Below are 24,579 nucleotides of genomic sequence, written 5' to 3'. Positions count from 1 at the left end.
CAAATAAAACATTATCGTTTTGATACTTTATTATATTGTCAATTTTTGCTAATTAGTTTTAGGTGAAGGAAGCAGATGGAATGTGACTCTTCTTGAGAGCTTCTTCTGCTGTCTTCTTCAGTTCCTTAACATTCTTTCTCATCTCTTTTCCTTCTTCTTCATCCATCACTCTCTTCACCATTTCAACTATCTCTTCCTTCTTTACAATCCCATCTGCAACATTAACCCGCAACGCAATCTTTAGCTCCCCAGAAACCATCCATGCGTTCATCTTTTGCTCTGAGTACAACGGCCAAGCTACCATTGGCACACCATTCACAATACTCTCCAAAACTGAGTTCCATCCGCAGTGAGTCACAAACGCTCCTGTTGACTTGTGTGCCAGAATCTCCTCTTGTGGGGCCCATGTCCGGACCACCAAACCGATGCCTTTGGTCCGGTCTAGAAACCCTTTGGGTAAGAAATCGAGTGGTTCTGTCTCATTCTTGGTCTTGTCGAACATTGATGCAGATGGGTCGTCTTCAGCCGGTGGTCTGACTACCCAAACAAATCTGTGGCCAGTCAGCTCCAAACCGTAAGCCAGCTCGTTCGTCTGCTCGGCGGTTAGTGCCCCACCACTCCCAAAAGAAACATAAACCACTGACTCTTTGGGTTGTAAGTCAAGCCAGTCCAGCACGCCATGTTTCAAACCCGGTTCTGCTGGTCTAACCAGCGGTCCAACAGGATAAACCGGCACTCCTCTCATAACCCGACCGAGATTCTCTGGATCCAGGAAAGACCCGATCGTCACTTGCTCCAGACTGTGCCACGTATTCACAAAGACCCCATCTGCGGTTATCACCTCAGCCCCAATTCGCTGAGACTCGGCGAGTTCCCGAATATATTTACTCGGATCTTGAGCCCGCTCAAACTTAACCGGGCTGCATCCGGGTATAAGCAATGCTCCTATGCTACTCAACTGCTTATACAACTCCTGCTTGTCAAGACTCGCCATATAAACCGTGAAAGCTAGAAACCAAGCACTGGTAGTAACCAGAACATGTTTTCTCATGATCTGAAGCTCCCTAGCCACCACTAAAGCTTCTGTGCCCAACAAGTCAACTACAAAAACCCTAGGCCGTGGTTCTAACTCCATGACTGCAGACCTGATCTCCGGTACTGCCTTCCTCATCATCTCTGCTAGTTTAGTCAAAAGAGAACCGCTCAGATCTTGACCCGAAACATCAAGTTGAATAAACTTGATCACAAATTTTGGATCTTCTTCCTTTAACGTTTTGCCAATTAAGGATTTCGAACGTGAGATATCGTCTGTGACTAGGAAGACGGTGATGCGGTCGAAACCGTTATGGTTCAGGAGATGTTTACCGAGTTCTAAGATGGGTACGGCATGTCCCATACCCGGACTAGCCACTAGAGCTCCGTGAAGTTCCATGGTCCTCAAGAGTTTTTTTAGTAATCTGCTTTCTTAAATTGGTGGAATGAGAATATGTTTGGTGATTGGACGCATTTGTGTTGAATATATAAAGAAGAATGACGGGATTATTAAGATTACAGTTATCGAAATGGACGAACATCTCACAGCAATAAATCATTATAACGGATTGAATATAGTAACATATATACCAAAAAAACTAAACATTCAAAAAATACATTAATTGAACTGTAGTTGGATTAAATACTTGTAACAAGTGGTAAGATGTTAATTTTTTGTTCACCAAGTGTAACGTTGTACAAAGACCTAACGTATAATAGTTGTGTTTGAGCCGACGTTTGTTTCGCGTGTTATGATGATGTTTAGATGAGATGAGCCAGGCATAGAAACATGGTTCAAGATGTGTTTGTTTGTTTTACCTTGTTTTAGACAAAGCTACAAAATGCGATCTTGTGACTTGTTGAAACTTACTAGTTATATCTTAAAATGTAAATGGATCCAAACTAAACAGCTAGTTATATATGATAAGAAGCAATTCAGTCTCACGTGGACCCAACGTGGGTCATCTCGTAGTTCCCTCATCAAATGGGCAATGTAAGTGTTGTCTTGTACCGTGAATTACGACAAACGAAAAAAAAAGTATTTAACTACAACATGCGATGATAACAATAATAGTATCAACAATAGTATAAAGAGAAAGAAAATTAAAAATACAAGTGCAATTCAAATGGTTGGAAGAAGTTGTTGTTGTTTAGGTCCCAACAAAAGTGAAAAAAATAGACAGACCACATGGTAGGGGTCCATTATCCTCCGCTCGTGGAGGTTTCCTTTTACATCACCTAACTCAGCACAACAAACTCTAAACTAATCACAATTATTCACAGGAAAACAAAAATTCAAATCTTGAAAGCAAAATGGATATCATTTCATATTACTACTATATCCGTAAAGATTAAATAACTTCATACACTATTAAGTCTCTCTACAAATTGATTTTTTCCAAAACCCAATCTTTATCCTGTGATCAACAAACCCATATTATATATCTCTAAAAACATTATCATCATCACAGAGAAAAATTAAGTATAAACGGAGAATGTAACGGTATGTTAAGGTTCGACCCTTTTCGAACTTCCACGGCCATGCGAGCTCCGGCTCCAATGTACTGTACAATGCTGAAGATTTGCTCTGTTATGGTCCACAAGGAGACTGATCTTTTACCACCATTTTCAAACTGATTTCAAGTTCGATTTTTCAGCATCGGGCTTTAGTGCCACCGAGAGTGAGTTCGAGATCTTCTACGCCAACTTCATGAATCATTTCGCCTTCCCATGGCTTGACTGTTCCATTCTCGAACTCAAACTCTGTACCTCTCCCATTCATTCCTGACATTCCCCAATCTGATCTTTTCATTTCAATGGCCATAGATGTTTGCTGAACAAGATTGAATGTTGGTGAAGTAGGAGCTGTAGATTGAAAATTGATCCACCTTCCTGAATCCTCAATCGATTCCTCCTCGGACTCATCACATTCCGGTATTGTAGGTGGTGTTTGGTGACCAGCACGACGAGTAGGACTAGATGGAGCTGAGATAGCGAAAAGCGGATGCCTCAAAACGTGTAAAGACCCGCCATTCGGTAATTGTTCTGAAGTGAGTTTCCGCTTCGAACCGCGAGAAGTAGGAGAAGACAACGGAGGAGTCACGGGCGCACTGTTGGATATTCTAAGCGGCGGAAGGTTTGCAGGAATAGAAGAAGCGATGTTGTGTAGGAACGGAAGGAGAAGGTACGAAGAAGGATTTCCATCGTAGCGAGATGGACTCGGGAAGGATGATGAAACGGGACTTCCGTGGTAAGAAGGTGCAGGACTTGGAAAAGCAGATGATTGTGGACTTGGTTGGATTGAAGAATTAGTGCTGAAGTTTGTAGGAGTTCCTGAAATATCTGATGCTGGTGGCTTAAAACCCTGTTTCCACAAGAATCAACCATTGAGAAAGACTAAACAAAATCAAAACCACATGATGATATGATGCAAAGTTCACCATCATAGTCAAGAAGCAAAGAGATTTCCCAAAAGAATTCCCCAATAATCAAACTTAGATGTTCTACAGAATTAGCTAAATATAGCATCAATTTCAGCTAATTCAAAGTAGAAACCATCAAATTCATAATCAGATCTAATCACGAAGACCAGATTCCAATCCAAAATTGGGGGAAGTTGAAAATCCAACCCAATCGAACAGTGAAAACCAAATCGAAATCTCAAAATCTCAGAGTCTCTAACAATTGAAACAGAACAATTTCCGCAGATTGAATTATGAATAATTGAGAGAAGGAAGCTCAGATTCCGATCTAAAAATTGAAATCGGGATTACCTTGCGATAAGTGGTACCGTCGTCTTCGACGATCCAACCAGCTTCAAGACAGAGAGCTTTAAGAACCTCGTTGTTATCACAGTGCTTAGGAAGCTTATAGTTACCTTGAGCTCTAAGACCAGAGTAAATCTTAGCAGTGATGGCTCTTCTTCTTCTTTCCCTCTTCTTATTGTTCTCTCTCTCTTTCCACGTCGGAGTTCGTCCCGACGATGATCCTCCTCCTCCTCCTCCTCCGGCCGCCATTGAATCTATCTCTTAAGTTTTTTTTGTTGGGGTCTGAAGTCTTTGTCAGTCTGGCGCACGAGGGAGAGAGAGAGAGAGAGTAAGCTTTCTTTTTTATTATTTTGATTTTTTTTTTTTTTTTTGGGTGTGTGAGAGTCTGAAGCGGATTGGCTGTAACTTTCAATCATCTACATATACATTTTTATATTACTTTTTTGCTTTAATTCTTTTGGATCCGGATTTGACCCGGATTTTAGTCTATTCGGATCTTGGATTAGCAATTTAAGGGATGTTGTCTTAATTTCAAACTAATAAATGAAGCCATGTTGTCTTAATATCTTTCATATTAATGACCCTAATAAATAGCCGATTTTAATGGAAAATCGTTTTCATATTTATGCTCATAATAAATGTCCAGATTTTAACAATATATACATATATTATGAAATTATAAAGAAAAAAACGTATTTATTTTTTTAACAGTATATATATATATATATTATGTTAATAAATTTGTTTAATATTCTAATAATAAGCTATGTCATTTTTCTTTTACAATAACAGATTAAATATACGCAATTGCCCATTTAAATTGCAATAAATTTAAAATCAAAATAACAATCTACATATATATTTTTGCAGGTTTTTTTGCTTTTAATAATTTGGATCCGCGTTTTACTCGGTTTTACTATATCCGGATCTTGGATAAGACATTTAAGGAAATCTAAAAAAACCCGTCATTAATGAGATAATTACACATATATTTCGGTATAAGCATATTCCAAAAATCTCTCCCAAATCAAAGATGTTACGTTCAAAAATTGTTGCCAAAAATCTCTCGCTTTCCTTCTAAATCTCTAACATTGGCTGTCATCCCAACTAATTACTCATAATTATCTTTCCTATATTTCTTTTTTTTCGAGATTTGCAAGAAAATTATTCAATTCCAAAAATAAAAGATTTTGAAGATATTGTGTACTTGATCAGCAAGATTTTAGGAACTCACTCACCCAAAACCCTATAGTATTCTCAAAACATTATAAATACCTTTCATTAATTAGTCTAATAAAAACTCACCAGTTTTATAGAAAATGAGAAATCGCAGATGTGATGCAATCTGTACGGACTCCGGGAAGAGCTAGGAGACAGTGGTGAACCGGGATCTAAACCTCGCCGACGATGTGAAGATGGTGACGAGGAGGAGATCGTAATTCTTTAGGTTTCGATTGGCAAAACAAGACGATCGGCGATCCAAAGCTCCACCGCCTGAAACGCAACATCGAATTGATCACACCGAATATCTTCAGATTTCGGATATGCTTTTCCAGTGGTAGCTTCAAAATACACGCCGGGAACTCCTTGATACGCTACACGGAGAGTAGATCCATGCGTTTTGCTGCAGCTTTGAAGAAACAAGGCTCAGATCGACGGAGCCGTTACTGTGACCGTTAACGACGGTGACTTCATCTGCTAAACCACCGATGATTGAGTTTGAACTTTCCGTTTCTAAGTTTTTCATTTTGGGTATATGAGAGAGTTGAATAAAAACAAATTGGGTTCTGTAGGTCTTTACAAAATTGGTAGACATGATTCTTTGTTATTGGGTTCTAATACTCTATGTGTTTATTTTTTCATTATGTGAACTAATGAAAGTTGCATACTTAAATTTTTTTTCATGGCAGTTCTAAACATATTATTTTTAATATTTGTGATTATATAACAATAATAGGTTAGTGTTAATTACATGGATCACTAAGGTTTGAATAGTGATAAAATAATTAGAAAATACAAATAAAATAACAAGGCCGGTGCAAAACTATTAATTCAGACCTTAATTATCGGATCAGTTCAAGCTTTAACCCATGTCTTTTTCTGAAATTGCTAAAAATAAGTAATGTTCTCAAATAAATTCAAATATCAAATCTTCATAAATACATTAAATACGTAAGATTTAAAATTATGGAGCAATCTTTTCTAATTAAATTCAAAAATTTCTAATTCAAAAATTTATAATTCAAATATTTCTAATTGATATAGTTAAATTTTTTGGCTTTTGTTTGCCCATTTAGCTATGGTTTTTGAGTTTTTATAAAATATTTTAAATATTACGGGACGAATTGTATGATACGGGTTTGGTTAGGATTGATATTAATGTAAATTTAAAATATCACTAATACATTGCTATAACACATATTAAATCCTCATTTTATTATTTAAAATTTAGCATACGGTATACCGCGAGTAAAATCAGTATAAAACGGTTTAAATCAGCATCTTATTCAAAATCATACAATTGAATCTATTGTTTTTATACTACGTCTATCTATAAAATTTCGATTTTTGTAATAAAATTTCGTCTCACGGTATTTTATACATTTAAATTAAACAAAACAATAATATATATCTATAGAGTATCTTAAAACAAAACTTAATAAATTTTTCTAATAAAAATATAGACCCGCGGTGTACCGCGGGTTAACATCTAGTAAGTATAAATAAATTCAAATATTCATTTGTCTCCGCACGTGCGATCTCTGTCTACACGTGTGATCGATATTTTGGAAGTCAGCTTACACGTGTCCTATTTATGTAACGCACGAGCTGTGGTCCCCTCCCGTTGCTTCCCTTCCTTCCCCTGTTCAATGAATTCGTATCTTCTTTTTTTATTTCTCTTTTTTTAATTATATTGAGTATTTCTTTTTTTCTTTTTTTTAATTTTTTTTTTTGCTTTTTGGTAGAATAAATATAACAAGATTCTAATAAGTTGCATTGGTTTTATAGTTTTTAAAATGACGACATAATTGCATATTGTAACGCATTAAAACGGCATATTGTAACGCAATTAATACAAGGGGACTCATAAAAGTTTCACACAAAACTTCTTGTCATCCTTATTTTGTATTTTCTTCGAATTGTAAAACCGTAAATTCCAAACTGATCTCATTTTCCTAATATAATATATTCTCTAAAATATAAATTTAACTTGAAATTATATATAGGCATCTAAATGGTTTAAAACGGTCATATTGGATAACTTGATTGATGTTAATAAATAAAAAATGTATCCACATATTTAGGGAAACTAAAACTTAATTAAAAATAGAAATAAGAAAACAAACACCAATTTGCCTATCGTGGTCGGAGCACGTGCGGCTCCAGTTAGGCGTGAGCAAAAGACAGGAAGCAGAATCACCCAGCTGGACTCATGCCATTATTATTTTTAGCCAACCTATTAATAATTAATCAAATCCTATTTACATACTATTTTGTTAAATTTTCACAATCTTAAATTAATTTTTAAAAAATCCTAAAATGTCATTTGTTTTCATTGCAAACCAATCAAATGAAACAAAAACATTTCTAATAATTGTGTTTATTACTTTATTCTAACAAACCACGTCTTCTCATTCATATTCACAAATCCAAAAACTACAAATGCAAAAACTAAAGTATATAGATAAAATCGGTGATGCGCAAAATTCCAATCTGGCAGAGTGACTTTGGATCAGATCATTCACGTGGGGGGAATCTTTAACATAATTTCAATTTGTACGGCGTGGTCACGTACATTTAATCTATTTGCTTTTTATTTTAATCGTTGATTAATCTAATTAATCGTGCGGCGTCCATTAAGTCCTAATCCAACTATCATTCACTAATCACTATTGTTCAATGCATCGGTCAATATTGGTTAGTATTGCGTTTTTAAATTATTTGTGCGTTTGTAAACGTTTCGATTTGTTGGCTACATTTTAACATTATTCTTAAATCAAAATAATATTTATCAGTAGCAGATTTCTGCATGTAGACATTATGAAATTGTCAGACAACCGAAAATCTCGGGATTTATTTTTTAACGAATTTGGGCATTTCGTTATTAAATTAATAAATTGAATGAAACATGATTTAAAGAAAAAAGAAATACTAAAAAAGAACATGATTTGTCAACACCAAGTCTGAGGCCCATGGGCCCTTAATTCAAATGTATTGGCCATGATTTAATTACCAAGATTAACATATAACTTAAATTATACGTTACCATCTCTATTCACATCCAAAAAATGGATAAAGATATATGTAATTCATGTTCTCTGACACTAACCCTGTAACGATCCACCCACCAAGCTACGTTACGTGCCTAATGATGGTTTAAATCCAATAAATACGTTAATCTACATAATTAATAACCACTTCAAGACTTATCAGAATCATCCAAAAAATATGACGTCAATAACAAAAAGAATATCCAAAATCTAATAATTAATAGTATATTCGGCGGGTCTTTAATCGTACGAGAATGCTATCGGTGTCGGAACTTTAGATCCGATATTATAGAAAGCAACCAAACTCCGGGTCCGGTTAATCGGGAGTTCAAGTTTTGGGATTTTGATGGGCCGTGCTCGAACTCGTACCGGTTTCATCTCCGTCGCTTTTAAATTCATCCGGTCTCTGTTCCCTCGCAACCACCGTACTAATAGCATGAAGATAAAGTTAGCTCATTTTTGACTTTTCTCCTTTTGGGTTTTATCTTATTCGATTCAGAATCTGTATATACTTTAGGGTTCTTAGCTTGGCTCTTTAGATTTGTTTAATCGATTACTTATCTTTGAATTTAGTAGTCATCACAAAAAAATGTTTAACTGTTTTATTGTCTCTGGTTCTGAATCTTACAAAACTCAAAACTTTTCTTTTGTTTTATCTGTTTTTTGAACAGAACAGGAACGTTTTTGGGTGTTTCGATTTCATTGATTCTTATAAACTTAGCTGCGATCATGGAACGAGCAGACGAGAATCTATTACCGTCGGTTTATAAAGAAGTGAGTGAAGCATTTAACGCAGGACCATCAGATTTAGGCTACTTAACGTTCGTTAGAAACTTTGTTCAAGGACTTGCTTCTCCATTAGCAGGAGTTCTTGTCATTACTTATGATCGTCCCATTGTTCTTGCAATTGGTACTTTCTGTTGGGCTTTATCAACTGCTGCAGTTGGAGCCAGCAGTTACTTTATTCAGGTATTTTTGATCTGTTTCTTTAAGGATTTTGATTTTGAAGTGATAAGTTTTTGAACTGATCTTTTGGGTTTCTTGTGATTTAGGTTGCTTTATGGAGAGCAGTGAATGGGTTTGGATTGGCAATTGTTATACCGGCGCTTCAGTCGTTTATCGCAGATAGTTACAGGGATGGTGCCAGAGGAGCTGGTTTTGGTTTGTTGAACCTCATTGGTACGATTGGTGGTATAGGAGGAGGTGTTGTAGCGACGGTTATGGCTGGTTCAGAGTTTTGGGGCATACCGGGCTGGCGCTGTGCTTTCATAATGATGGCAACGCTCAGTGCAGTGATCGGATTACTCGTCTTTCTCTTCGTTGTTGACCCCAGAAAGAACATTGAACGGTAAAAAACACTCAAAAATTGTCCCTGATTTTTAAGACTAAGACCAAAAGTTTGATGAGGTTTTGGGCTTGTAATGTAGAGAGGAACTAATGGTTCATAAGATGAATTCGACCTCGGTTTGGAATGATTCATGGGCGGCTGCAAAATCTGTCGTCAAAGTAAGTACCTTTCAGATAATCGTCGCACAAGGAATCATTGGTTCGTTTCCATGGACCGCAATGGTTTTCTTTACGATGTGGTTTGAGCTTATTGGTAAATGGCAATTCCTGCAAAAACTTTGAACATCCATTATTGGTCAAGAACTGAGATCTTGAATGTAAACCCGTCTTTTCTTTGTTTGTTTTAGGTTTCGATCATAACCAGACTGCAGCTTTGCTTGGGGTATTTGCTACGGGAGGTGCGATAGGAACATTAATGGGAGGGATAATCGCGGATAAAATGTCACGGATATATCCAAATTCTGGAAGAGTGATGTGTGCGCAATTCAGTGCATTCATGGGAATCCCATTCTCAATCATTCTTCTGAAAGTAATCCCACAAAACACAAGCAGCTACACAATCTTCTCAATAACTCTCTTCTTGATGGGTCTTACCATAACTTGGTGCGGATCAGCGGTTAATGCACCGATGTTTGCAGAAGTCGTTCCTCCTAGACACCGTACGATGATCTACGCGTTTGACCGTGCTTTTGAAGGGTCATTCTCGTCTTTTGCTGCGCCTTTGGTTGGAATTTTGTCTGAGAAAATGTTTGGGTATGACTCGAGAGGTATTGATCCTTTGAAAGGTTCCTCTGTTCGTGAGGCTGATGCCCTATCAAAGGGGCTTCTGTCGATGATGGCTGTTCCGTTTGGGCTCTGTTGTCTCTGTTACACTCCTTTGCATTTTGTTTTCCAGAAAGATCGGGAAAACGCGAAAATCGCGAGCTCTAAAGAAACTGAAATGATTTGAGAGACTTAGATTGCTCATGTTGTGATTCTTTTTAATACCACAAACGATTTTGAAACCACAATGTGAAGCAGAATTGGACTTATAAACCGAAACAGAAGAAACCAAATTCATAGCAAAACTTTTAACCGAGACCAACAGAATTTGAAAGTTGAAAACACCTTTTTTTTGTTTTTGCGTTTTAGTTCTGATGAAACCTAATAAATCAAACTTATGTATATATGATTTAAATTTTAATCTAAACCTGAATAAAATTCGAACACGTGACCTTTTAACGGAATTTGCAAATTGCGATTAGAAAAATAAGACCGTTGTAAACGGTCATTAATTGTGATCAATTGCCTTTTTTTCCAAATATGAAAAAAGGAAAACAATCTAATGTTTCCATTTTTTTTTGCGTGAACCTTTCCTTATAAATATTCATCTCTCTTCCTTCTTGAGAAATCATAATTCTTCTTCTAAAAAAAACTCTTCTTTTCTCTGCTATTGTTTTTACAAAGACAATAATCGTCTAGCACGAGAGACCGTGAAATTGATGATCCATATATATCGCCGAACTGTACCAACGCCAAGTCTCTGCGAGAGAGGTCTCTCGTGTTTGATTATGGAGGATTAATCCGAGTTCCGGCAACGAGTTCGAGGTGACGACGCAAATTACGGATGCATCTTCTATTTCTTCCCTATCGTCGTCGAAAGCTCTCACTGCGGATTCATCGGTAAGTCTTATTCTTTCGAAATCTGTTTAATTCTTCATGGATCACCAAATCTGGTTCCTTCTCTCGATAGTTCTAGGGTTTAGATACATGAGAAGAATTCGAACTGAATTGTTAGTAACTACTGAACTATGTCTCTGTGATTCATCGTATTACTTTAAATTTAGTTCCATAAGCTTTGTAATTAAGTTCATGTGCTACTATGTGATAGATCTCTAAACTTGTCTTGATCATTAGATACAGAAGATGGATTACAGTGATAAATTTTCATTCTTTCTATACTTTTATCTGATTACCTTGTCATTGTATCAACAGTGGATTTGGTTTTGTAGTGATGAGTGAACCTAAAGAGTAGGAATAAGTTTGAAAACAGAAATATTTGAACATTGCATTAACACATCTATGGCTTTAACGTTGCAGGGATTAGAGCTTCAACAAAACCCACAATGGTTTCGTATCCTGCTACCACAGAGACGATTTCCCTGGCTTTAGAAGCCAACGGCTCCAAGGCTATTCCGATATCGTATCAGGTTTCTTAATCTTTCTTAATTTCCTTTTTTTTTATATATATATTAAGATTTTGATTTCTTTATTAATTCACATTATAGATAATAATCGAATTGGTGAAAACAATATTTTAAATTATAGATTTTCGGATTTCAAACAAAAATAAAAGCTTTTTCTTAACTAATATTGTTAAATAAAATATTTTATTTTTAAAAACTATTTTCAAACTTAAATATTAAATTTAAATATGTGAAAACGGTTAGACTTAGCATCCCGTCCTTTTGGTCCGTAAGTCTTGTGGTGTCATAAGTTCAACATGTTTTCACGTATTTAAATTTAATTTTAAGGTTTTTTCAAAAATAATGTTTTAAGTAAATCGTTTATATATTTTTTAAGTAAATTTTTTTTATTATATAAGATATTTTCAAACTTAAATGTTAAATTTAAATACGTGAAAACGGTTAGACTTAGCATCCCGTCCTTTTGGTCCGTAAGTCTTGTGGTGTCACAAGTTCAACATGTTTTCATGTATTTATATTTAATTTTAAGGTTTTTTCAAAAATAATGTTTTAAGTAAATTGTTTAGATATTTTTTACCTAAAAGTTTTTTTACTATACAAAATATTTTCAAATTTAAGTGTCAAATTTAAATACGTGAAAACGGTTAGACTTATCATCCCGTCCTTTTGGTCCGTAAGTCTTGCGGTGTCATAAGTTCAACATGTTTTCACGTATTTGGATTTAATTTTAAGGTTTTTTCAAAAATAATGTTTTAAGTAAATCGCTTGTATTTTTTTAGCTAAAAGTTTTTTATTATATTCAAACTTAAATGTTAAATTTAAATACGTGAAAAAGGTTAGACTTAGCATCCCGTCTTTTTGATCCGTAAATTTTGCGGTGTCATAAGTTCAACATGTTTTCACGTATTTAAATTTTGATTTAAGGTTTTTTCAAAAATAACGTTTTCAGTAAATCGCTTGTATTTTTTTAGCTATAAGTTATTTGTTATATAAAATATTTTCAAACTTAAATATTAAATTTAAATACGTAAAAACGGTTAGACTTAGCATCCCGTCCTTTTGGTCCGTAAGTCTTGTGGTGTCATAAGTTCAACATGTTTTCACGAATTTAAATTTAATTTTAAGGTTTTTTCAAAAATAATGTTTTAAGTAAATCGTTTAGATATTTTTTACCTAAAAGTGTTTTTAGTATACAAAATATTTTCAAACTTAAATATTAAATTTAAGAGAAGGGGTTTTTTTTTGCAAAAATGCCCCTTTTTCAATGCCACTTTTCAAAAATGTCCTTTTTTAAAAACCTTATAAAAAATGCTCTTAAAAATATAAGATTTACCCAAATATGTATGTAACATTATTAAAACATACACAAACAACATTTCTATGTATCTAAAATCTTATAAATACTTTATAAATACCTTATAAATGCATTTTAAATACCTTTAAAAACCTTTAAAATATATTGTAAAACCTTTGAAAAATCTTAAAATCCTTTAAAATAACTTGTAAAACCTTTAAAAACACCTTATAAAACCTTATAAATACTTGGATCGAGTCTTCAAGTAGTAGTTACAATCCATAAATACCTTATAAACCTAATAAAACTTTATAAAATTTTCAGATTTAAAAAGGGACATTTTTGAAAATGGACATCTAAAAGGGGCATTTTTGAAAAAGGGCACACCAAAAGAGGTATTTTTAACAATTTCCCTTAGAATACGTGAAAACGGTTAGACTTAGCATCCCGTCCTTTTGGTCCGTAAGTCTTGCGGTGTCATAAGTTCAACATGTTTTCACGTATTTAAATTTAATTTAAGGTTTTTTCAAAAATAACGTTTTAAGTAAATCGCTTGTATTTTTTTAGCTATAAGTTTCTTATTATATAAAATATTTTCAAACTTAAATATTAAATTTAAATACGTGAAAACGGTTAGACTTAGCATCCCGTCCTTTTGGTCCGTAAGTCTTGTGGTATCATAAGTTCAATATGTTTTTACGTATTTCGATTTAATTTTAAGGTTTTTTCAAAATTAATGTTTTTAAGTAAATCGTCTAAATATTTTTTAGCTATTAGTTTTTTATTATACAAAATATTTTCAAACTTAAATGTTAAACTTAAATATATGAAAACAGTTAGACTTAGAATCTCGTCCTTTTGATCCGTAAGTCTTGTGGTGTCATAAGTTCAACATGTTTTCACGTATTTAGATTTAATTTTATGGTTTTTTTTCAAAATTAATGTTTTATGTAAATCGTTTAGATATTTTTTGGCTATTAGTTTTTTAGTGTACGATATATTTTCAAACTTAAATGTTAAACTTAAATACGTGAATACGGTTACACTTAGCTTCCCGTCCTTTGGTCCGTAAATCTTGTGGTGTCATAAGTTCAACATGTTTTCAAGTATTTAAATTTAATTTTAAGTGGTTTTTAAAAAAATAATTTTTAAGTAAACCGTTTAGATATTTTTTAGCTTAAAAGCTTTTTATTATACAAAATATTTTTATTAACAAAATGTTTTCAAACTTAAATGTTAAAATTTAAATATGTGGAAACAGTTAGACTTAGCATCCCGTCCTTTGGTCCGTAAGTTTTGTGGTGTCATAAATTCAACATATTTTCACGTATTTAAATTTTTTTTCTGTATAAAATATTTTAAAACTTAAAGTATTAAATTTAAATACGTGAAAAGTGAAAACTAACCGGATTTATAGCATTCTGTCCTTTGGTCCGTAAGTCTTGTGACTTGTGGTGTCATAAATTCAACATGTTTTCACGTATTTAAATGTAACACTTACATGTTTTTCACAAAAAATGGTTTATGTAATTTGTTTTGATTTTTAACCAAAAGGTTTTTACTATACTAAATATTATTATAGATAAATATTTTCAAAGTTAAGTATTAAATTTAAATACGTGAAAACTAACCGGATTTAGCATCATGTCCATTGGTCTGTAAGTCTTGTGGTGTCACAAATTCAACATGTTTTCACGTATTTAAATTTAACAATTAAACGTTTTTTACAAATGATGTTTTAAGTTTTTTTTTTTTTAAACCAAAATTTTTTTCTGTACAAAATATTTTTATAGATAAAATATTTTCAAGCTTAAGTATTTAATTTAAATACGTGGAAACTAAGCGGACTTAGCATTCCGCCTTTTGTGGTCTGTAATTTGAACGTTTTGGCTAAGTTTTAAGTTTTTCACAAATAATGTTTTAAGTAAATTGTTTTGATTTTACAAAATGTTTTTGTTTTAAGAACTAAACTAAGTGTTAAAATTTAACGAATGTGTAACGAATTTATTTCTCAGTAAAATATCTTTCAATGTGGTCTTTTATAAATTGTGAAACAGCTTAGTGAAGCAGAGGTGGATAAACCGAAACATAAGAAACCAAATCCATAGCAAAAGTTTTAACCGAGACTAACAGAATTTAAAGTTGAAACATTTTATTTTTTCGTTTTACTGCTGATCAAACCGAATAAATCAAAACTTGTGTACATATGGTTTACATTTTAATCTAAACCCGATACCAAAATTTTGGTTTAGCAAACCGAACCAAACAAAAAAAAATTCCAGTTATGAAGGTTATATATTTCCAACAGTATTTTGAATGAAATTCAAACAAATAATTTATAAGGAAACCAAGAAATGACAAAGATCAAACATGTTACACAATTCCTTTCAGTCTCCTTTATCGAATTCTCACGAACTAAAGTTCACAAGATTTCGAGCTAAGGAAAGGGTTTCTTTTACGCGGAATGTAATTTTACAAGATCAAACAAACAAACAAGGGTCCTCGAGAAAGAGAAGAAATACAATGGCGGATAAAGGGTTTGGTTCTTATCTTTTTGCTTGAAGAAGACAAACCAGAGCTTTGTTAGATACAGCGCGGGAAAAAGGTTTGACCAACATATCCCCCGGTCATGGCCCTGCGAACATTGGTCTCAAACAGCTTTGGGTTATCCCTTAAAACTGCTGCTGCATCATGGTTCAAGGGATCTTCAGAATTGGGTTCCTGTGTGAAAACAAACACTCAGTTCAGAAACCAAATAACACAAAACCTAGTTTGATCAAACTGTCTGGCTAATTACCGTGAACAGATGGAAGAGTCCGTAGATAACTGTGTTTATGTTAAGAACCGGTTTCCAATCTTCACGCAAGATGTTCAGGCAAACGTTTCCTTCCAAATCGATATTGGGATGATAAACCTAAACAAGAAAACAAACAAAGAATATACAACACAAGTAATTTTTAAGTAGAAATGTAAACTAAATAAGGAATGTAAAAGGAGGAGCCTACCTTGGTTTTGCATTTAACTTTTGGAGCTTCATGTGGATACACAGGAGAAACTTGGAATGTGAAAACAAACGTACCATTGCTGTTTAATTGGTAAGAAGGAAAAAACAAATGAGTTTCCAAAAAAGTTTTAAGCGCGAAAGTATGAAACAAAAACGCAGATTTCAGTAAAAAAAAAAACTCTACTTAACTGGTAATATCCATCATCAGGTTTAATGGACACTTCAAAGTTCATCAAATCATCTTTTCCATTTGGGAAAGATATCGAACAAGAGCTAGGAAGGTTCAACTCTGATATATCTGCACAGTTCAAGATCGTGAAAAAAACACCAACAATGACCAAATGAAACAACAATTGTGAAACAGAGAAGAAGACATCAATGGAGTATATATATAAAAATACCTTTGTGAAGACGAAGTTCGCCAGCAGATTGCTTCTTAACAGAAGCTCCTCCTCTAGTAGCATTTTGAGCTTGTTCTCTTTGCTTTTCCTTAACTTTAAATAACCCAATCATTGCTTCTCACTTCTTAAGAAACTCACACACAACTGTGACAAAATCAAAGAATGAATGATTAAAATCTATGTCAATGATTAAAACAAATTTAACATCTGCAAAGTCATAATTTTTACGATTCTTGATTCATCACTTAAGAAATCAAGAAGGCCTTTAAAAATCTATCCTTTCGATATATAAAACCACAACTGCAACTAAACTCATATACAAACTTTAAATTAATTATGGTAACAAAGCCCAAATCCGAAGATCCCTAAACCAAAGCTATAACCAAAATCTCAGAAATAAAAACGCGTTTTTTACAAGACAAGCTAATCTACTTAACAGGTTTCAAGATCGGAGACTTTCCACATAATTAGAATCAGAAAGCTAAAAACAACGACTAGGTCGAAACATCGAAAAGTTAAAACACCAAAGACAATCAAACAAAGAAAATGGAGGAAGAAGAAGCTTACAAGTTGATTAAATTCGTTGCGAAAATCGAAACAAATTACGAGCGAATTAAAAAGGTCGCCGATTCTCTCTCGCCCACCGGATTGTCGTCCTCTGAAGCTAAACGACGAAGAAGCAGAAGAGAAATGTTGCAATAACACACAATCGTAGCTTTTTCTCGACGCTGATTCAGAGAATCAAAACTCGTTGCTGGTTTTTTCTCGAGTTTCAGCTAGGCCCATTAAGCCCGTTAGGCCCATTCGATTATCTATCTTCAACAATAAATTTTGGTAGTTTGCGCGCTTTTAATGGATTTAACCAAGCAGATGTCAGAAATCAACGTCACAAGGGGATTTGTGACCCGTTTGCATTTTTTATGCCATTTTTACTAATTTCGTGTAACAAATCAACAAAACACGATAATCGTTACGTAATCATCTAAATTCAATATGTGGTGTATATAAATAAAAATAACAGATGAGATTATGAATCAAAGATTTTGATATTTTACCAAAACAACCATATATTTGTGGTATAGAATTGAAAATAAATAGAGAAAATCTACAAAACTGACAAGTAATTATCTATAATAAGCCAGAAAAATATCATCTTTGTGCTATAAAAACATTTTCCATGGACTTAGAAAATAATAAAATAAAAAACTGTGAAAAAAAGAAAGAGAAAAGATGCTTTTCAATAAAAGAAAACATCGTCATCTCCACCACTAAGAAGGCCCATTCCGTCACACAACCCTATCTGTTGTTACTTCTAGCTTCACTAATGGCCAATCCAATTCTCTATTGATTTTGACTCCAATTTCCAAAAAAAACAACTAATATAAGAAAAAAAAAAACACACAACTCAAATCTCAAATCTAAAACCGCAGATTTCAGAAATCGCCATGGCTTCAGTGACACTGGGTTCATGGATTGTTGTTCACCACAATCATCATCATCATCATCATCATCTTCCTTGTTCAATCTTAACCAAATCCAGATCCAGATCTTCTTCTTCTTCTTCTCCCATAACTCATACTAAACCCATCTCTCTTCGTTCAAAACGCACCGTTTCATCTTCTTCAATCGAGACTTCTTCTTCCGTTGTTACAAAAGAAGACAATCTCCACAAATCTGAACCATCCTCTTTCGATTTCATGTCTTACATCATTACCAAAGCCGAATCAGTCAACAAAGCTTTAGATTCAGCTGTTCCTCTCCGTGAGCCACTCAAGATCCACGAAGCCATGCGTTACTCTCTCCTCGCCGGTGGAAAAAGAGTTAGACCAGTTCTATGCATCGCCGCTTGTGAACTCGTCGGCGGCGAAGAATCAACCGCTATGCCTGCGGCTTGCGCCGTCGAGATGATCCACACCATGTCGTTGATCCACGACGATCTACCTTGTATGGATAACGACGATCTCCGCCGTGGAAAACCGACGAACCACAAAGTGTTTGGTGAAGACGTAGCTGTTTTAGCCGGAGACGCGCTTCTCTCGTTCGCGTTCGAGCATTTAGCGTCGGCGACTTCTTCCGATGTTGTATCTCCGGTGAGAGTGGTTCGAGCCATTGGAGAATTGGCTAAAGCAATCGGAACAGAAGGATTAGTGGCGGGTCAAGTCGTTGACATTAGCAGTGAAGGGTTAGATTTAAACGACGTCGGTTTAGAGCATTTGGAGTTTATCCATTTGCATAAAACGGCGGCGTTGCTTGAAGCTTCTGCGGTTTTGGGAGCGATCGTTGGTGGAGGAAGTGATGATGAGATCGAGAGGTTAAGAAAGTTTGCGAGATGTATTGGTTTGTTGTTTCAGGTGGTTGATGATATCTTGGATGTGACGAAATCGTCGAAAGAGTTAGGGAAAACTGCTGGGAAAGATTTGATTGCTGATAAATTGACGTATCCGAAGATTATGGGTTTGGAGAAATCGAGAGAGTTTGCTGACAAGTTGAATAGAGAGGCTCGTGATCAGCTTTTAGGGTTTGATTCTGCTAAGGCTGCTCCTTTGTTGGCTTTGGCTAATTACATTGCCTATAGACAGAACTGATTGTGTTCCGATTCCTTTTGTCGGGAATCATTAGACTGAAATTGTAGAAATCTCGGACTGGTTCTAGAGTTTGTTGGTGTAATCATCTCTATGTTTCCATGTACTAAAAAAAATTTGGATAGTAAAACTGGATAGTAATGGATGCAATATTAAGAGGTTCATGTGTTTGTAATAGAGTCCCTGTTTGGATTTTAAAGTCTTTTTTGAATATGTAAGTCTCTCTTCTTTTGGATCTGTTTTGTTATGATGAACGATGTGGTTTTAGACTTTTAGTACAGGAACACTGATTGGATCTGATAGATTCGCTAGTTCTTTGGTCATCAGATTAGTTATTGAATGCATGACAACTAATACGACGTTGCTCTTGGCGTAAAACTAAAAGTGAAAACCAATCAAGTCCACGAGCAAAACAGAGTTTAAAGATGGACCGAGACAACTCTTGAATGGGCCAACCTCATGTATTCGAATTAGTTCCCAAATTTAAAAGCCCAATCTAAATGCTGAGTTCCAAAAGCCCATTTAACTCTAGCTGGCACCAGCATTTTTTTTATGGTTTTATGTTTTTTCCATCGTGAAAATCACTTATTGATTACCGAATTACTGTTAGTTAAGTGGTTAAGCTAAAGATGTTATAGGTTTTTTTAGCGACTTATGACAGCATGTCTATTTTGGCATGGTCAACGAATTCTCATGTCTCAAACGTTAGTCAACGTTTAGTTCATGTTTTAAATAGTCACCTATGAAGTTGATGTCTCAAATAGCCACAATTTGAAAGTTAGGGGATTAAATGATATTTTTCCCCATTAGAAAACATATTCTTACGTGAAAATTAATCAAAATTAAATGTAACAAAATGGTTGATGTGATGTCTTAGGGCCTGACTGGTTTAAACGCAGCAATTGCGGTTGCGGTTGCGGGAGATTGCGGAAGCGGGTGGTTGCGGTTTCAAGTGTTACCAAGCGTTTTGAACGACTGGTTTAGCGTTTGAAAATGGGTGCGTTTGCGGGAATTTTATGACTGGTAAACCAGCGGGTGTGGTAGCAGTTAAATAAAAAATGACCAAGATAAATAAAAAATATTACAAAAAAATAAAATAAAAAGACCAATATATTTTTATGATAATATTAGGAAAATTGAACATGATTCTGGTTTTTGTTTGAATAAATAAAGTACAATATATTTATTCACAAATAAAGAAATTTAGTAACAAGATAGTATTTTATGCATCTGGTTTAACATCAAAAATTGCATCAAGTAATGGGACAAACTGTAAATAACGTTGAATTCAATCAAAAATCAAGTGAGTCTCTATTCGAGAAAACAAATCGAAACATATATTCAATCAAAAAGCAAAGCAATACGTAATGAAAAGAAAAAAAACGATGCCATGAAAAATATTCAAAAAATTACACATGAGGTGATAAATGAATAAAAGGATATATGATACTTACGTTTGGTTCTTGATTTTCATCAGTTTGGGTGGAAGACATTGAGAGAATAGGGATTCAGAATATTATTAGGGTTTCTGATGAGAACGTGATACAAAGATGAAAGATATATATATGATTAATATATATTATAATAATTATAAGTAAACGTTTGATTTTAAAAAAAAAATTCAACCGCTACCGCCCGCAGCCGCAAACGCTTGCGGGAAGGAGCTTTTGAAATTCAGCGATTTCGAGCGGTTAGAAGCGGTATGGAGCGGTTTCTATAATTGGTACCAACCGCTAACAACCGCAACCAACCGCTAGCAACCGCTAGGAGGGTGCTAGCGGGAGAACCAATCAAGCTCTTAATTAGACCGAGATGATCGTTGAGTCGGACTATATATACAATAAGTTTGTTCACTTAGCAAAGGATATTTAAATAGGATTTACATGATCTTTATCTAAACACACAATAAATCCATATTATCTCCATCAATTTGAATCAGCAGTACAACCACTATAACATGTATTTGGATTTGAATGTAAACATCAGATTTATCATTTAATTCGAAATGAAAATAAATCATAGAGAAAAAAAAAATATATATATATATATATATATATATATAAAAAAAAAAAGTATAGTTTTTTGTATCTGCTTCTCTTTTCAAACATGTCTTTTTCGGTGATGCTCTTTTTGAAAAAAAACAAATTTTGTAGCATGTGTTTATTTTGTTGATTTTTTAAAGCGCAGAAAAATATGTAGTCCTATCCTACACAATTATACTCCTTCCGTCCCACAAAGATGAATTTTTTAGAAAAAAATTTGTCCCACAAAGATAGAAGTTTTGTATTTCTAATGTCAAATTTAAAACAGTTTACCTATTTTACCCTTATTAAACAACAATAAATAATATACTCTTTAAAAATATGTTAAAAGATTAAAAGGTTAAAATTGTCATTATACATTATTTCTTAAAGAATGTGAAATTTCTAAAAAATTTATTTTTGTGGGACGGAAGGAGTATATTTTTTAGGGGTGGGAATTTCGGTTTAACTTCGGGTTCGGTTTGGGTTCGGTTCGGTTCGGTTTATTTGGGTTTCGTAAAACTCTAACCAAACTCAACCGAAGTTAGTTTGATTCGGTTTGTGTTTGGGTTAGTTTATGTTTGGTTCGGTTTGGTTAGGTTCGGTTTTACTTCGGTTCGGTTTGAGCTCGGTTCAAAAAATTAATTAATATAACAAAACAAAAATATGAAAGAACATAGAATGAAATATGAAAGTCTTTTGAGTTTTACTCTTTTTAAGTTAGAAGGAGAACCCTAAGTTTTTTAGGGTTAGAGTTTTAGAGACAATTAAATCTAATTTACATTTATTCAAATTATTATAAAATTAAGAATAAATACATATTTAGTTATTTATAATAATATTAATATAATTAACTAATTAATCAAATAAACACATTGGGTTATCGGTTCGGTTTGGTTTTAAACCGAACCGAACCGACCTATTTGGGTTGAGAATAAACCCAACCGAATGGTTTGAGTCTAAGCTAGAGTTCGGTTTAGGTCGGTTTGAGTTCGGTTGGGTTGGATCGGTTCGGTTCGGTTCGGTTTAAATGCCCACCCCTAATATTATTTTTACTTTAAAATTAGAACCATGGTTATTATTTGGAGATAAGAAGATAAAAACAAAAAATGTGGCAACACGTCATTGTTTCAAATATTTACTGAGTTTTCCTTATATAGACATTATTACATCACAAAAATTCATCTCTTTAACATTACCATTTACTACTAGATGTAAATATTCACGAAAATGCGTTTATTGAATTTCTCAGGATATATATCTGCTGACGTGTATGATATGAACCCCACAAGATTTAAGTTTACGGTAATAAATTAAATTGTAACAGAGAACTTTGGTTGCCTATATAAAGCTCGCTCTTGCTGTTCCATTTTTCAACTAGTAACTGAAATCGATTTCATTTTTTTCTTTCTGTTTTTTTTTTGGTCGTCATAGTGATGATGAAGAAGCTTTTGTCGCAACGTTTGTTCAATATGTCAGAAATGGCGTCGCAAAGTCTGATGAACTGTCGTACTTCGTCTTCTTCGTTAGCCCTGCGAACTAGGGTTCCTAAAGATATAGGAGAAGCCACGATTGATCCAGAGCCTGGGGATTTGACGACTTCTCGGAGGTTTTTGCATAAAATCTCCATGAATGGGATTGATATGACTTCGAAGAGTTTGATGCAGAAGCTTCGAGAAATGGATGTGAACAAGGATAGGATTCGATTAGACGGATTGCCAAGTAAAACAAGATCAGCTTCTAAAGATCTTCATTCAAGAATCAGAGTCGCGATTCAATCTGTTGATTCGATTTCAAAGCTGGTTGAGAGATTCAGAGATGATGAGCTCGAGCCACAGCTATTAGAGTTTCTTTCTTCAAAGGTATATTAGTAACTAATAATCAAATGTCTTTTTAACTTTTGGGCTTTCGACAGGGCCAATCATATCTTTCCGCCGAAAAGCCCAATACGTTTTCAGAAACAATTGAGTCCCACATCGAAAAACGAATAAACAGTTACTAACTTATGACCCTATAAATAAAGCTATCCATATGCATTGTAAACAGATAAACAGTAATGGGCTTTCCACGAAGGCCCGACTGGTGGCTTAATTGCCCAAAAGTACCAAATGTTTTCTTATGTTTTTTTTTTTTGGTTTTTTTACGGGTTTTCGAGGTTTTAAAAGTTTTTTTCAAATCTAGTTTTGCTTTTTTTTTGTTTCAATAAGTGTTAAATTTTTTAATTTTGTGTAAACTAATTGGATACAACATCCAAACTTCTAAGAGGTGTTCTAGGTTCAATATGATTTACACATGATTAAATTTTTAATACTTATGTTTTTTAAAAAAAAATGTTTTATTTTTTTGTTTTTGTTTTTTTGATAAGTGTTAAATTTTTTAACTTTGTGTAAACTAATTGGATACAACATCCAAACCTCTAAGAGGTGTTCTAGGTTCAATATGATTTACGCATAATTAAATTTTTAATAATTATGTTTTTCTTAAAAAAATGTTTTGTTTTTTTGTTTTTGTTTTTTTTGATAAGTGTAAGTTTTTTAATTTTGTGTAAACTAATTGGATACAACATCCAAACCCCTAAGAGGTGTTCTAGGTTCAATATGGTTTACACATAATTATATTTTTAACACTTATGTTTTTTTTTTAAAGGTTTTGTTTTTTTCCTTTTTTTTTTTTTAAGTGTTAAATTTTTAAATTTTGTGTAAACTAATTGGATACAACATCCAAACCCCTAAGAGGTGTTCTATATTTAAGATAGTTTACATATAATAAAATTTTTAACATTTATTTTTGTTTATTGAAAAATGTTTTTTAAATTTATATTTTAAATTACTATTAAAAGTTGAGAAATTGTTAAAAATGCCCCTTTTTCAATACCCTTTTTCGAAAATGCCTTTTTTGAGAGTACATTTTTAAGTTTGCCCTCTTTTAATTTTTAATGACCATTTTACACTTATTTGAAACAAAATTAGGTCCACAAAATACAAAATATTTTTTTGGCGGGAAAAGTGATCCCGCAAATTTTTGGCGGGAAACGTGATCCCGCAATTTTCCCGCCAAAATTTTTTTTTTTCGGGAAAAGTGATTCTGCAATTTTTTTGGCGGGAAAATTTTACAAGGTATTTTAAAGATTTTACAGAGTATTTACAAGTGTTTTGTAAGATTTTACAATGTATTTTAAAATATTTTACAAGGTACTTATAAGGTTTTATAAGGTATTTATAACTTGTAAAACCTTATAAAAAACTTCTAAAACCTTATAACTTGTAAAACCTTATAAAATAGCTTGTAAAATCTTATAATATCTTATAAATACTTTATAAATACGTTGTAAAACCTTTTAAAATACATTGTAAAACCTTATAAATACCCTGTAAAAAACCTTTAAAATACTTTGTAAATTTTTCCCGCCAAAAAAATTGCGGAATCACTTTTCCCGCAAAAAAAAAAATTTGGCGGAAAAAATTTTTACGGAAAAATTTTACAAGGTATTTTAAAGGTTTTACAAGTTTTTACAAAATCAAATTTGTAAATTTGATGTGTGCACATTCTCATGTTTTCCTTATATATTTGTGATATCTTTTATTAAAAGAATGGTAATTTAGTCATTTTGTACATAAAAAGAAGTATTTTTGAAAATGGACAGCCAAATGATGCATTTTTGAAAAGAGATATT

General features: G+C 33.5%; 6 protein-coding genes across 6 annotated transcripts; 3 read left to right on the top strand and 3 right to left on the bottom strand.

Annotated features, from left to right (window-relative positions):
• Positions 1–4: 4 nt before the first annotated feature.
• Positions 5–1,482, bottom strand: LOC9303065 (UDP-glycosyltransferase 72C1). Its single transcript, XM_002866947.2, has one exon. The coding sequence runs from the start codon at positions 1,430–1,432 to the stop codon at positions 59–61; it is 1,374 nt and encodes a 457-aa protein (XP_002866993.1). The 5' UTR covers positions 1,433–1,482; the 3' UTR covers positions 5–58.
• An 851-nt stretch (positions 1,483–2,333) lies between these two features.
• Positions 2,334–4,197, bottom strand: LOC9303064 (BES1/BZR1 homolog protein 2). The gene is made up of 2 exons (XM_002866946.2): positions 3,807–4,197; positions 2,334–3,397 (listed from the first exon to the last, which is right to left on the bottom strand). Exons 1-2 carry the CDS (start codon positions 4,047–4,049, stop codon positions 2,687–2,689), a joined length of 954 nt encoding a protein of 317 aa, XP_002866992.1. The 5' UTR covers positions 4,050–4,197; the 3' UTR covers positions 2,334–2,686.
• Positions 4,198–8,238: 4,041 nt separating this feature from the next.
• On the top strand, positions 8,239–10,453 carry LOC9303063 (uncharacterized MFS-type transporter YfnC). The gene is made up of 5 exons (XM_002868977.2): positions 8,239–8,518; positions 8,743–9,040; positions 9,124–9,419; positions 9,499–9,671; positions 9,766–10,453. The coding sequence occupies exons 1-5, from the start codon at positions 8,418–8,420 to the stop codon at positions 10,365–10,367; spliced, it is 1,470 nt and encodes a 489-aa protein (XP_002869023.1). The 5' UTR covers positions 8,239–8,417; the 3' UTR covers positions 10,368–10,453.
• Positions 10,454–15,215: 4,762 nt separating this feature from the next.
• Positions 15,216–17,267, bottom strand: LOC9305094 (NEDD8-conjugating enzyme Ubc12). Its single transcript, XM_002866944.2, has 6 exons — positions 16,871–17,267; positions 16,304–16,447; positions 16,092–16,200; positions 15,904–15,982; positions 15,696–15,812; positions 15,216–15,619 (listed from the first exon to the last, which is right to left on the bottom strand). The coding sequence occupies exons 2-6, from the start codon at positions 16,413–16,415 to the stop codon at positions 15,482–15,484; spliced, it is 555 nt and encodes a 184-aa protein (XP_002866990.1). The 5' UTR covers positions 16,416–16,447; positions 16,871–17,267; the 3' UTR covers positions 15,216–15,481.
• Positions 17,268–17,583: 316 nt separating this feature from the next.
• Positions 17,584–19,156, top strand: LOC9305092 (heterodimeric geranylgeranyl pyrophosphate synthase large subunit 1, chloroplastic). Its single transcript, XM_021017354.1, has one exon. It carries the CDS (start codon positions 17,749–17,751, stop codon positions 18,886–18,888), a length of 1,140 nt encoding a protein of 379 aa, XP_020873013.1. The 5' UTR covers positions 17,584–17,748; the 3' UTR covers positions 18,889–19,156.
• A 3,231-nt stretch (positions 19,157–22,387) lies between these two features.
• On the top strand, positions 22,388–22,908 carry LOC9305091 (calcium uniporter protein 1, mitochondrial). Its single transcript, XM_021016735.1, has 2 exons — positions 22,388–22,768; positions 22,822–22,908. Exons 1-2 carry the CDS (start codon positions 22,388–22,390, stop codon positions 22,906–22,908), a joined length of 468 nt encoding a protein of 155 aa, XP_020872394.1.
• Positions 22,909–24,579: the final 1,671 nt, after the last annotated feature.

The sequence above is a fragment of the Arabidopsis lyrata genome (assembly GCF_000004255.2).
Source record: "Arabidopsis lyrata subsp. lyrata unplaced genomic scaffold ARALYscaffold_7, whole genome shotgun sequence".
In the NCBI taxonomy this organism is placed as follows: Eukaryota; Viridiplantae; Streptophyta; class Magnoliopsida; order Brassicales; family Brassicaceae; genus Arabidopsis; species Arabidopsis lyrata.
This window is presented reverse-complemented; position numbering and strand designations above follow the sequence as displayed.

Bases quoted from the DNA above. Each gene is read 5' to 3' on its own strand.
- LOC9303065 (XM_002866947.2), bottom strand. From the start codon at position 1,432: ATGGAACTTCACGGAGCTCTAGTGGCTAGTCCGGGTATGGGACATGCC.
- LOC9305091 (XM_021016735.1), top strand. From the start codon at position 22,388: ATGGCGTCGCAAAGTCTGATGAACTGTCGTACTTCGTCTTCTTCGTTA. The intron at 22,769-22,821 runs GTATATTAGTAA...GGCTTTCGACAG, and splicing joins TAGAGTTTCTTTCTTCAAAG to GGCCAATCATATCTTTCCGC.
- LOC9305094 (XM_002866944.2), bottom strand. From the start codon at position 16,415: ATGATTGGGTTATTTAAAGTTAAGGAAAAGCAAAGAGAACAAGCTCAA. The intron at 15,983-16,091 runs GTTAAGTAGAGT...CCAATTAAACAG, and splicing joins CCTGATGATGGATATTACCA to CAATGGTACGTTTGTTTTCA. The intron at 15,813-15,903 runs GTAGGCTCCTCC...TTTCTTGTTTAG, and splicing joins AAGTTAAATGCAAAACCAAG to GTTTATCATCCCAATATCGA.
- LOC9305092 (XM_021017354.1), top strand. From the start codon at position 17,749: ATGGCTTCAGTGACACTGGGTTCATGGATTGTTGTTCACCACAATCAT.
- LOC9303063 (XM_002868977.2), top strand. From the start codon at position 8,418: ATGGGCCGTGCTCGAACTCGTACCGGTTTCATCTCCGTCGCTTTTAAA. The intron at 8,519-8,742 runs GTTAGCTCATTT...TTTTTTGAACAG, and splicing joins ACTAATAGCATGAAGATAAA to AACAGGAACGTTTTTGGGTG. The intron at 9,420-9,498 runs GTAAAAAACACT...CTTGTAATGTAG, and splicing joins CCCAGAAAGAACATTGAACG to AGAGGAACTAATGGTTCATA.
- LOC9303064 (XM_002866946.2), bottom strand. From the start codon at position 4,049: ATGGCGGCCGGAGGAGGAGGAGGAGGAGGATCATCGTCGGGACGAACT. The intron at 3,398-3,806 runs GTAATCCCGATT...TTGTGGAAACAG, and splicing joins ACGGTACCACTTATCGCAAG to GGTTTTAAGCCACCAGCATC.